Genomic DNA, 11,758 nt, shown 5'->3' with positions numbered 1-11,758 from the left:
AGCAATGCCTGAGAATGTTCGGACTCCTCTAGAAAACCATCGTCTGACTCGAAGATCGGCTCTTTAATGCTCAATTTGGATATATTTTCTGATGTACAAATTGAGGGACAACGACACTAGGCTACTTATATGGACCGTATTACTAAATTGATACAACGTTTAAATAAACAAACCGCAAAGAGTAAAAAGTTCACGGTAAAACGTGAGGATTTAACAAAAATCTTAAATTGGTTTACTTCTAAGTATCTTTTGTAATTCTTTAGAGTAGGCCTATAACTCGGTGGAATTTTAAATCAGATAAAAGTTTGAGATAAATGTGAGATTCGACGATGGCACGTGTTCTGATTGCATTAGATAGGCTAGTCCAATTAATGTATAGCCATATATATATATATATATATGTGATGTATGTAGGCTATCTACATAAAGCACACTTTTCATGCAAACAGGTAGTTTACATCTGGTAGCTAATAGGTTCATAATGGTAGGCATATTTATATAGTCAGGAGTTTTGCATATTCATAAAGTAAACTTAGAGGCCTATATGTCCTTAATATAAAAAGTTGAATTGTTTCTCACATTATTCTATTGGAAGACGTTGTATGCTATCTACAAAAGAATTGCTATAAGTAGGCTACTCTGGTTAATATTCAGCCATAAATTAAACTTTTGTCATAATTTACTTAGCAACCTGAATGACTTGGAAAAACAAAAACATTTAGCAGGATTTCTGATTTCCAATTAAAATGGATGGGGATCAAGGGGCTATACAAAGTAAATAAGTAAAAATTACAATTGAAAAAGTAGTAGTAAACACTGAAACCGTTACATTGCAAAATCCAAATAGACTATCCATTTTGTCTTACATGTTTGGAGGGATGACACACTTAATTACGCACTTAAATAGGTGGTTGATTATGATTTCACTTTTTTAACTTTAGTTAGTGTGTAATGTTGCTGTTTAAGCATAAACAACATCTGCAAAGTTACGAAGCTCAAAGTTCAAAGCAAAGGAAGATCTTTGCTTTAAAATAAATCATTTTTTAAGGACTACAACAAACAGCTGGTAGGGACTACAAGACATTCCTCCCATCAGGATAGTGACCTCACTAACCCTAAAATTTACATAAACCTCGCCCCCGGAACACGCAGTCCATATTGAGAAAAGGTTGTAGTAGAGCACATTTGGGAGTCTGCTCAAGCTGTCACATCCGTCTTTTCACATGCAATACAGTAGGTAACACAAATGCAATAGCATGTCACTCTGTAGGCATCTTACAACAGTTCCCACACAAGCGATTTTATAGATAATCATGAAAGAATATGCTAATTTAAGATAGTTAACTCAAACACATTAGCAACAAATTCATCAACTAACAATTCAGAAACGTCATGTTGCTGTCAGGTTTGCACACACAAAGCAGACAAGATGGTAGGTTTGATATTTTAATAGCAGAATGGATTGGACACAGCGTGAAAGGTGAGTAAACAGGAAGTAGATAATCAGATGAAGCTTAACTGAATGATAACCAAGTCTATCTCTCTTTTGCAGATGAAGATGAAGTTTCTCTGAAGACAGCCTGAAGAAGATCGGGATCGACGGTGAGTATGCAGGTAGGTAATGTAGAAGGTCTGAGTGTCATGAATCAACAAGACCAGACGATGACTGAAGGGTGAGTGCTGAATATAAAGGGTGAGACTGATGAGGGAGTGCAGGTGATGCTGATGATTGATGATGATGAGAGAGTGAGTGCAGGTGTGCGCCACGGAGGATTCTGGGGAGTGTAGTGAACACACACAGGTGAAGGCAGATGAACGTGACAGTTGCATTATACATGTTGTCACTTCTTCTTGAGTCTCTCCATCATTGTCCGACTCCAGTTTAAACATAAAAGGCAGAAGAGTTTCTGACACAGGAGCTCTTGAAGCTCCGCCCTCTTAGCCGGGAGCAGCAGCTCATTTGCATTTAAAGGGATACAGCGTTTTTACTGACCCTCAAAAAGGGACAACTTTAACATGCTGTAAAAAAATTATCTGTGGGGTATTTTGAGTTAACACTTTTACATACACACTCTGGGGACAACAGAGACTTATTTTACATATTGTAAAAAGGGGCGTTATACCACCCCTTTAAATTAGATGTTAAAGGCACTGACGCATCTCTCAAAGGGTTGCGCAGACCCATGCATTGCGCAAAGAAACCACAAACCTTTAGCATTTAAATTGTCTTTTTTCATATGCATAGTCTAGTAACTTGCATGTAATGGAATTGATTTACGAGCTGCATAGGCTACTTAGCCTATGTTGCGATTTTATTATTATTATTTTTAGGCTGGAGCCTTCAGAAGTTATTTTACGCACCTGATAAGAACGTAGCTATAATATTTTACAAGTTGCATATAGAAACTCAAGTCAGACGGCAACTTTTCATTGTGATTCTTTACTACAAGAACACTTTTTCGTGTCCAATCCCTCCCATGTCTCCTCCTTCCCTTTACGCACTGTCTCTCCCACTCTCAGCGCGCGCGCTCCACAGTTCTGCCTCAGCTCTCCTGTCATCATCACAAACAAAGACAGCCTTCAGGGTAGTTGGCGCAGTGCTTTCAGGGGGCTAAAAGTACTTGAGAATCAGAAGAACAATTGGGATAGCGATCAGCAGCTGTCAGAGTGGACTTTAGAAGAAAAAAAACTGCAGTTTAAATTTACCTTTTTGAAAATGCAAACCTCTCCGAATGGCTTTGTTCACTCATGTGGATTTATGCCCTGCTGTCAGTGAGTCGTTTCTCTGTCTCAATTTGTCCTTCCAAGGAAGCCCCCAGGAGACTACAGGATGAAATGGACAGTCTTGCTGTTAGAATACTTCTTTGTGAAAGTTCTGGTGCTGCTGTGCAGCGCGGACGGGGAAGCGCAGCAGCTCGAGGGCTTTATAATGCTCTCAGGATCCAATGGGTCCCGGGATGAGGAGAGCGTTTCTGAACCTCCACATACTGAAGACAAATGTCGGGGTTACTATGATGTCATGGGACAGTGGGATCCGCCGTTCGTTTGTCAAACAGGCAATTATTTATTTTGTTGCGGCACTTGTGGCTTCCGATTTTGCTGCGCTTTTAAACACTCTCGATTGGATCAGAGCACATGTAAAAATTACGATACACCAGTATGGTTAACAGGACAGACACCGTATAAGAAAACCATAGACCCTAGACACGATCCAACCAAGGATAAAACAAACTTGATTGTATATATAATATGTGGAGTAGTGGCAATCATGGCACTTGTCGGGATATTTACCAAACTTGGACTAGAAAAGGCTCACAGACCTCACAGAGAGAGCATGTCTCGGTAGGTAACTGATAGTCATGTTGGCTTGACTAAGTAAATTATTATTCATATTAGTGTATGGTAAAAGCTGTGTGTGTCCCAGTTGTGCCAGTCTGCACTGCTTTTAATGTGTTCCCTCCCCATGTAAACAGAGCTAGACCGATGTCTTTGACTTTCCATCGTATCTCGCTGCTTTTTCAGAGTGTGGTGACATTCGCGTTACATTTTTGTCTAGTTAAGAGATGTTCTCTTTTAAAATTGCGCATCTCTCTGTTTTTGAACAAACGATCCATTGTGAGTGACTGCTAGGGGCCATTCACACATGGTGCATTCAAAAACAACTATAAACTGAATGAAGCAAATCGCAGGTGACCTTTTTTTTTTGGCCATAATTTATATTTATTTTGTTATACATAATTTAGATGGGATAAGTTACAAAAAAGAAAACCGGGAGAAAGAGGGAAAGCGCTCATAGAGTGAGACAGTAAAAAATGTCGGTCTGATGCATGTGTACATTGACCAAAAATTAGGCTAAAAGCTAATAAAAAAAAACGCACTCTGTGTGAATGGCATCTATAGGCTGAAAATTGTTTACTCCATCCAAGAATGGGTAAAAAAAAAAAAATCTCCAGGCAAGTAATTTCCTCACTAACTCAATATTTTGCAGCTTTTGTGCCAAAAATGTTGGTTGCCATAGCTCTGCATTTACTGTTGTGCCTATCCTGCCCATGCATATTCATGCCTAATTAGAGCAAAAACAATCCTGTGAATGTTCATTATGGTTTCTAAATTCATGGATTTGTGTTATGCAAGCTCTCTTTTAAAAGGCTTTCTTGAATCACAGATCTCAAGAGATTCACATGAAAGCATGGTTAGCTTGCACATGTAAACCAAGAGAACTGAACAAACCGTTTTAGATATTACATCATATTGCATAACGTTTGGTTGTCAGTTTTTACCATTTAGTTACTCAGCTTGGATGGTGGAGGTGTAAATCTCTTGTTCCTACTGATATAGTGGGTCAAAACCTCTGATGAGAGCTGCACAGCCCACAGTGTGCAGGTTGCTGAAAGAGCGGCTCACAGAAAAACCTGTACTCTTTGAATCAGCACTCTGGACATCGGCACCAATAGCACTCAGTCTACCGACATTATATCACTGAATGCCGTTCAGCTGTGCTCTGATATCGAAATACAGAATGATTACACAATGCAAGGCAATTCAATGCATACTAAGCTAACAAATTGCTTGTTCTTCAACAGAGCTGTTGCAAGCGTCATGCAAGGCGCCCGTCAGGGTCAGCATGAGGAGGCCATCGGAATGCACACACAGCATTATGACACTGTGCAAGCGAGAGCAAACAACATGCGTAAGTTGATTGTAACCTACTTCCTCTCTTTCCCCACGAGCTCAGCATAAACTATGCGCTACATTTATGCTCCTGAAACAGTCTAAAAGCATGGTTTCTCCTGGCTCGAGTGCTCAGTATACCTCTACGCAATATAATGCACTTGTGTACTGAATTACATATAAATGATACATATATAACACATATTAAGTATTCAAAGTTTTGCTTGTGGTGCAAAACTTTGTTGGTTCTGCACCACTTTCTTATTCTATACTAAGCATATATAAAGATATATTTATATATATGTGTGTGTGTGTGTGTATAAGAGAAAAGGAGATGCTTAGAGCACTATGCTTTTGTGAAATAAGCCTATTTACTTCAACTATAACGTGGGCTGCCGCTGCAGTTGTGTGCATGGCTTTGTTTAATGCCGGGATCGAAAGAATGGCTCCATTATAAATGTTTAAACTCTCATTTGTTCTGTTCCTGGAGTGATTACATCACCCACTCTGTGGTTATCTACTCCCTAAATATATCTGTGTTGAAATAATACAAAATACAGTGAGAGTATTAAAGCCCCCTTAAGAGGGATCCATTTTGGTTGACACCGGAAGTGAGTCAGTAGCTGGAAATCTAATTGTAAAGATAATGTCAATCTTTCTTCACTGCCATGCTTATTTTCATGCTTCGATATCTGCATAAGAAAGTTTTGAAAGCTTAAATGTCTTTATGCTTTTTTTTTTTCTTTTTTTTTCTTTTCTTTTTTTTTTTTTTACAAAAACAAAGACTAAGAGCAATAATATATAGACTATGTTAGAAAAAATGGTTCTAAGAGCACTCGATTTGTGGGATTTTGGGGTTTTTTAACAGTAGCACAACCTTTTTTGGTGCTAAATAAACTTTTTTATGGGTGCATAAAGAATCATCCTTTGTATGTGATATACAGAACCCCAATGGTGCTGTGAAAGAGCCTTTTCATACGAGTCTGAATGGTTTTTCTTGCTTTATTTTTTATTTATCCACCTGCTCTGCACCTGTATAGACTCTTACATTTTTTAAATAAGAAAAGAAAATAGTAACCCAATACATTTTTAGCAGTATGTGGATGATGTTTCTTATTCACATGCAGACAACCATTACATATGGAAAGTCCCACCAAATAACGAACAAGCTTTACTCACAGATTTGACCTTGAAATCAATGTTAGTTCTGTCATCAATAGACAAAAAAGTCATTAAAAGAGTTGTTTTTACTCACCTCTTATTCACAGATCATGATCATTATTCTTGCAGTACTGGCTTGTAATCCATAAACCTGAGTGTAATTATCTGGACTGCTTTTAACCTCTGAACCGAGCGATTTAAAACACCGTCCCCCGGGTTACTCCGTATGAGTTAATGATTTGAACCGAAATCAGAAGAACAGACACCGCATAAGCAAGTAATTCCAGCGACCTAAATATGAGAGATTTCTGAATTCTCTGGATGACCCCTTAAGATCTTGTAATTAAAACATAGAGATGTGTTTTAAAGCTTAAAGATTCTTTAAAGATGTGGTTGTTTTAATTAATTATCAAAGAGTGTAGATAAGAATAAAGGCTAAGATTCCTGATAAAAGTTTTTGATGCTGAATGCCAACAGCCCCTTAACAGATTTTGTTACCAGTCTTGCACAATAGAAGTTCATACACTCTTAAATGGCAGATATGAGACTGTTTCTTTCAACATGAGTCAACAGAAAGGCTCTGTGAGTGCTGGACGTTAATTGCTGTTATTATTTTAAATATGTAAAGCTAGTTAGATTAAAGACGGGATCCCCCCCCCCCCCCCCCCCCCCCAATTTATTTTCTTGTGGTAATCAGATTTGCTCATGCACGTATGGACATATGGACTGAAATTATTTTTTCACATAAACCGATCCAGTATTCTTCATATTCCTCCTCTGAGAAGCTCACAACCCAGATGCTCACCCATCGTGTGCTGAATGATTAAGTCTAGTTACCTCGGTGAAAGTGCAAAATTACTAGACCTTTTTCCCGAAATGATGGAGGATTCTGGAGGATATAGTACTGTGCTCCATTACCATCACAGCTTGGCATTACGAGAGTAACCGTGGTTTTAGGAAGAAAGAGAAAGAAAGAAGTCTTGAATACAGAATGCTTTATTTTTTGGTCATTGCATGAAAATAATCAAGACTTAAGCCCAGTGTGATTTCAATCATAGTACAGTATAGAATGTTAAATTCTGCATGTCAGTGACCTGAATTGAGGAACAAAAGCATTTCCTCCCACCGTGTACTGAGCAACTGAACCTTGCAGATGAAGTGGAGCTTTTTCCAGAGCCACAGCTCAAACTAATTACCTTAATGGGATTTCCCAAAAGAAACAGCAGAAATCTATTACGCTGTATTTATTTCGAGCTGTGCGCTAATGCAAACACCTGAACAAAGATCTGCTTACAATAATGCAGGTGCAGATGACACATCTGTATGTTCTGTATGGACTTAAAGGATAAGTGAGAAATAAAACCTGTCTGTTTTCCTTACCAAACTCGCTATGATTTAATACAAAAACTAAATGGAGAGAATAGAATGGATTTCTCACCTATTACATTCTTCATCCATGTGATTATTCTTCCCGTTGGCACTACTTGCAATCTATATCTGCAATAGACTTCAGCAGATGATTTTGAAAAACTAACACAATACAAGACGAAGGCGTCGGCAAACACAATAGAATATGTAAAAACATTAAAAAGTACCATTGTAAAAAGCTGTAATATTAAAATAAAAACACCTGTGAAAGGTTATCCCATTTGTGACCCTGAACCACAAAACCAGTCACATGCTGAATAACTGAATAATCATCTGAAAACTGAATACATAAGCTTTCCACTGATGTATGGTTTGTTAGGATAGGACAATATTTGGCCGAGATACAACTATCTGAAAATCTGGAATCTCAGGGTGCAAAAAATCGAAACATTGAGAAAATCGCCTTTTGTTGTTAAATTTATATTCGCGATTGAGCTGCATCCACTCACAAAAATATGATTATATATTTACGGTAGGAAATTTACAAAATATCTTTATGGAACATGATCTTTACTTAATATCCTAATGATTTTTGGCATAAAAGAAAAATCGATAATTTTGACCCATATAATGTATTGTTGGCTATTGCCACCAATATAACCGTGCGACTTGTGACTGGTTTTGTGATCCAGGGTCACATTTCTTTGGGAATTGAAATCTCGTTAGTTTCACAACTACAAGCTGTGCAATGTTGTGGCATCATTGATTCCTACTGTGAGTGACGACACGCTGACCGTTCCAAGATGGCGGGCGTGCCTACGTGTCTGGAGTGGTCGAATGAGGAATCTACTAATAGGATCATACGTCGACATGGTCGACATATGCGTTTTAGAAAGTTAAAATGACATTGTATCCTTTTAAGTAAAGTTGTGGCTATCTCATAACATCTTGACACAAGTGCTTGTCAATGCGGCTGTGTTGTTTTTGCAGTCTCCGGTATTTTGTTGTTTTTGTTCCGTCTCTAATATTTTTTTTATCAGTTTAAATGTTAAATATTAGTCACTCAAACCCATTTGTCTAAACTTCGGTCACACACATCTGCCAAATTTGTGTTTGTAGTACTAAACCAAATCCTCCTCCAAAGCGCAATGGGTTGTGGGCAATATTAGCCGTTAGAGTGTGCATGGATCCACACTTCGAAAATCTACCGAAAGAGTAGGCCATCCAGGGATGTTTGGCATACTCTTTTCAAAATACTACACTTTGGCTAATCAGATTGGAATTATCTAATTATTAAGATTGATAGTTTGCACATTGGTAAGCAGGGATACTTTAAGCTTAAGTGAAAGTGACATGACGTGTAGCCATATGGTGTCCCATGCTCGGATGGGTGAAATGCAGAGCACACATTCTTAGCACACGACTACTGAACAAACACCCACTGTGAACACACACCCGGAGCAGTGGGCAGCCATTTTTGCTGTGGCGCCTGGGGAGCGATTGGGGGTTAGGTACCTTACTCAAGGGCACCTCAGTTGTGGTTATTAGAGTGGAAGAGAGCGCTTTTCACTCACTTTCCCCACCTACATTTCCTGCCAGTACTGAGACTCGAACCCGTGACCTTCGGGTTATAAGTCAGATTCTCTAACAGGCCACAACTGCCCCCGTAAGTCATTGACTCACTCAGTCAAGTGATTCGTACAAAGTCCCTAATTCATTCAGTAATGAAACAACTGAATGCCTTTATGAGTGAATCACTGAATTCGTTCAAAAACACTGGCTGTATCCGAAAGCTTAAAAATGCTGCTTTCGTAGGATGCATTGCAAAGTAGGATGGCATCAAAGCACGTCTGAATCCAATGCTAGCTTCACTTCCTGTCTCCTGAGATACCTTCATCTGATCGATTTTTGAAGGCAGCATAGATGTATCCTTTGCTGCCTTTGATATCCCACAATCCTGTGCTTTCCATTCTGTGACAGTTGAGCTAAGAAATAAAGATGGCATCTGAAAGTTGCGGTTGGTGGTCAGTTTGTGTGTAAATGTAAGTCTTTGACCAACGTCTTCCACTTCTGATATCATTTCTAGCAAGAAATTACTATTGCAGTAATTAAATATTTGCTTAGTTTTCACCAAAGCTCGCTCTATTTTGTTATTGATCATTAAACCATTACACTGCTTTAGAAGTCTGTCTGAAATCAGTTTCTGGACACAGCCAGTCATTCATTCGGGAATGGATCACCACTAAAATGTTGTTCGGAGACAGTTTTATTTTAGATTTCAAGACAAGATGATGAATTGTGATCTGCATGCAAAAATATCCGTTTTGTAAGCTAGTCCTGTTTTATAACCATAAGATGCGAGACAAATCACAAAGAGAGATTCTAACTGTGTTAAGATCTTAATCTCTGGCATTTCTGGAGTGCTCATGTAGTGCTTTCTGCAGTTTTTTTCCAGCGGCAATACAATAAATTCATTGATAATATAATTAATAATATAAATTACAATTACAGCGCAAGCCATTTTCCCTGGACGTTGGCTATGTGTAAGAGGAGAGCGTGTGTACTCGTTGTGTACCCTCCCCACACACACACACACAACCCCCCCACCACCACCACCACCTGAGGCACCATCCCATCCCATTTACTGGGCCACGGCTCACAGTCCTTGAGGCAAGCAGCATATTTCTGTTGGCTCAGCGACCGTAGCCACCATTGCTGCCATGTTACAATGGCAGAAGCCCCCCACCGGGATTGCATTCAGGTCAGCATGGTCTCCCCACACTCAGAGAACTCCACCGAGGAGAACTGGCTCTGATTTCACACCCAGAGGACAGGCTGGCAGCCTATTTCTTCCAGCACATTGGGGGAAGAGGGACATGTGGCCATCTGATGTGCGTCACTGAAATGGGGCTCGCACAGGTCTGTTACTTGATGCCAGCGCTAATTTTACTTCGCATGCAGAACCCCGGTGCCCATTGTCACAAGGAAATTCAATCTTTGATGCTCCAATCCTAGTAAAATGACAAAAAAAAGAATAAATGTGAGGTTTGATTCTTTTTTTGCAAGAGAAATTGCAAAAGGAAAATTAATTCTCCTGATATGGCAGAACTCCTAAATGGTTTTATTATTAAAATGGAAGACGGTTACTAAATCTTTGCCAGACACACCACTGCCAGTCTGTAGAGTAAGGTCACATTAGTGAAATGTTGTGGGCAGAAAAGGCCCATTGTCAATAGTGAAGTGATATACAAAGCACAGCTTACACATAAGTCACTTTCAAATCATGCAGTTTTCTTTTGGTCAACACGGTGAATGCGTGGCAAACTTGAACTCATTGCAAAATCTGTGCAGGGAAATCTTTCCGTTTCACGCAAAATTTCCTATTGTGTGGGTGTCTACTGAAATGACTGGATTTTGCAGCAAAAATGCATTGAACTATGGTGAATGTGACCGTACATTATTGTTGTTGCCGATGTCAGTTCCAGTCATAACACATTTCACACTACTGGACTTGGATCGCAGACCTGCCAAATATCTCTCGGCATCAGCGCTTCCCTCAGACCGTGACTTTGATAACTCAAACATAGCAATCATGCACTATTTTGCCTCGGATTTGGGGTTTTTGTCAGCAATCTTCATCAACTGTCAGAGAGTGGAAAAACAGAGCTAAAATTGTGTAGTATGTGGTTGGCATAAGGTCTAAATGGAAAGCATTGCTCACAATACTGCATTTAGGAATGATTATAAATGTTACAGTAAATGTAGATTGCTTCTTTTGAGCTTTATACTGTCTCGTACATAAATGGGTCAATGATGTAATGTTCATCTCTTATCCTATTTAAACTTTTTAAATACATTACAAATGCATCTCACACAAACAGTGATTTAAATACACCTCTTCTATGATCAGCATATATATTTAAGTTTTGGTGGTAGTGGGGGTGGTTCACTGCTTATTACTATTTAAAACTTTTGACTAAAATTATGTGGTGCTACCAACATGTAAAAACATGAAGGTTGTAAAAATGTCATGTGTTGTGACTCCCCAAAAAAGCTACACGACTTTTAAAATCTGAACAGATTTTAAAACACTAGACATCATATACTTGGCAACTTTGTAAATGGTTACAGAGAAAACTGGGTATCAACACTAAATGACTAAGGTTCACAGACTACCAGACTTTCAAGTCGTTCTGAACACAACAAGCTAGGAGATGCGTGAACAATGAAAACAATTCTTCCTTCTTTTTCAAAGATTTTACCTTTTCTTTTCCTGCCGTGGGCATTCTAATTTGTTATTGACCTAAGTGTTCAGTATTGCAATAGATCTTAAAACTCAATAAACAAGTATTGTGTATCACACCAAGAGCCTTACAGTTACTTATCAGTTACTTAGTGGCTTATGAGCACCTCAAGAATTTGATTTGCTGATCCTGAATGCTTTTGTGCAGGGATGATTTAAAGAAGCAAAGACGGATGGACGGGAAGAAAAGCTGTCTGAATGCTATTGATCTACTCGCTAGTCAAGCAAAGCAGGGAAGCTGAAGAAAACATCTTT

The 11,758-nt window shown here is 38.9% G+C and overlaps 1 protein-coding gene across 1 annotated transcript in view; it reads left to right on the top strand.

Annotated features, from left to right (window-relative positions):
- Window positions 1-2,699: 2,699 nt before the first annotated feature.
- Window positions 2,700-11,758, top strand: part of shisa9a (shisa family member 9a) — a 30,329-nt gene continuing 21,270 nt past the window's right edge. Inside the window, exons 1-2 of the mRNA XM_084134847.1 lie at window positions 2,700-3,342; window positions 4,584-4,690. Of these exons, the coding sequence (XP_083990973.1) occupies window positions 2,831-3,342; window positions 4,584-4,690 (619 nt within the window). The 5' untranslated portion in view covers window positions 2,700-2,830. The remainder of the gene's footprint in view (window positions 3,343-4,583; window positions 4,691-11,758) is intronic.

Source organism: Abramis brama (genome assembly GCF_963993115.1).
Source record: "Abramis brama genome assembly, chromosome: 14".
In the NCBI taxonomy this organism is placed as follows: domain Eukaryota; kingdom Metazoa; phylum Chordata; class Actinopteri; order Cypriniformes; family Leuciscidae; genus Abramis; species Abramis brama.
Note: the sequence above shows the minus strand (reverse complement) of the source record. Positions and strands in the feature narration are given on the sequence as shown.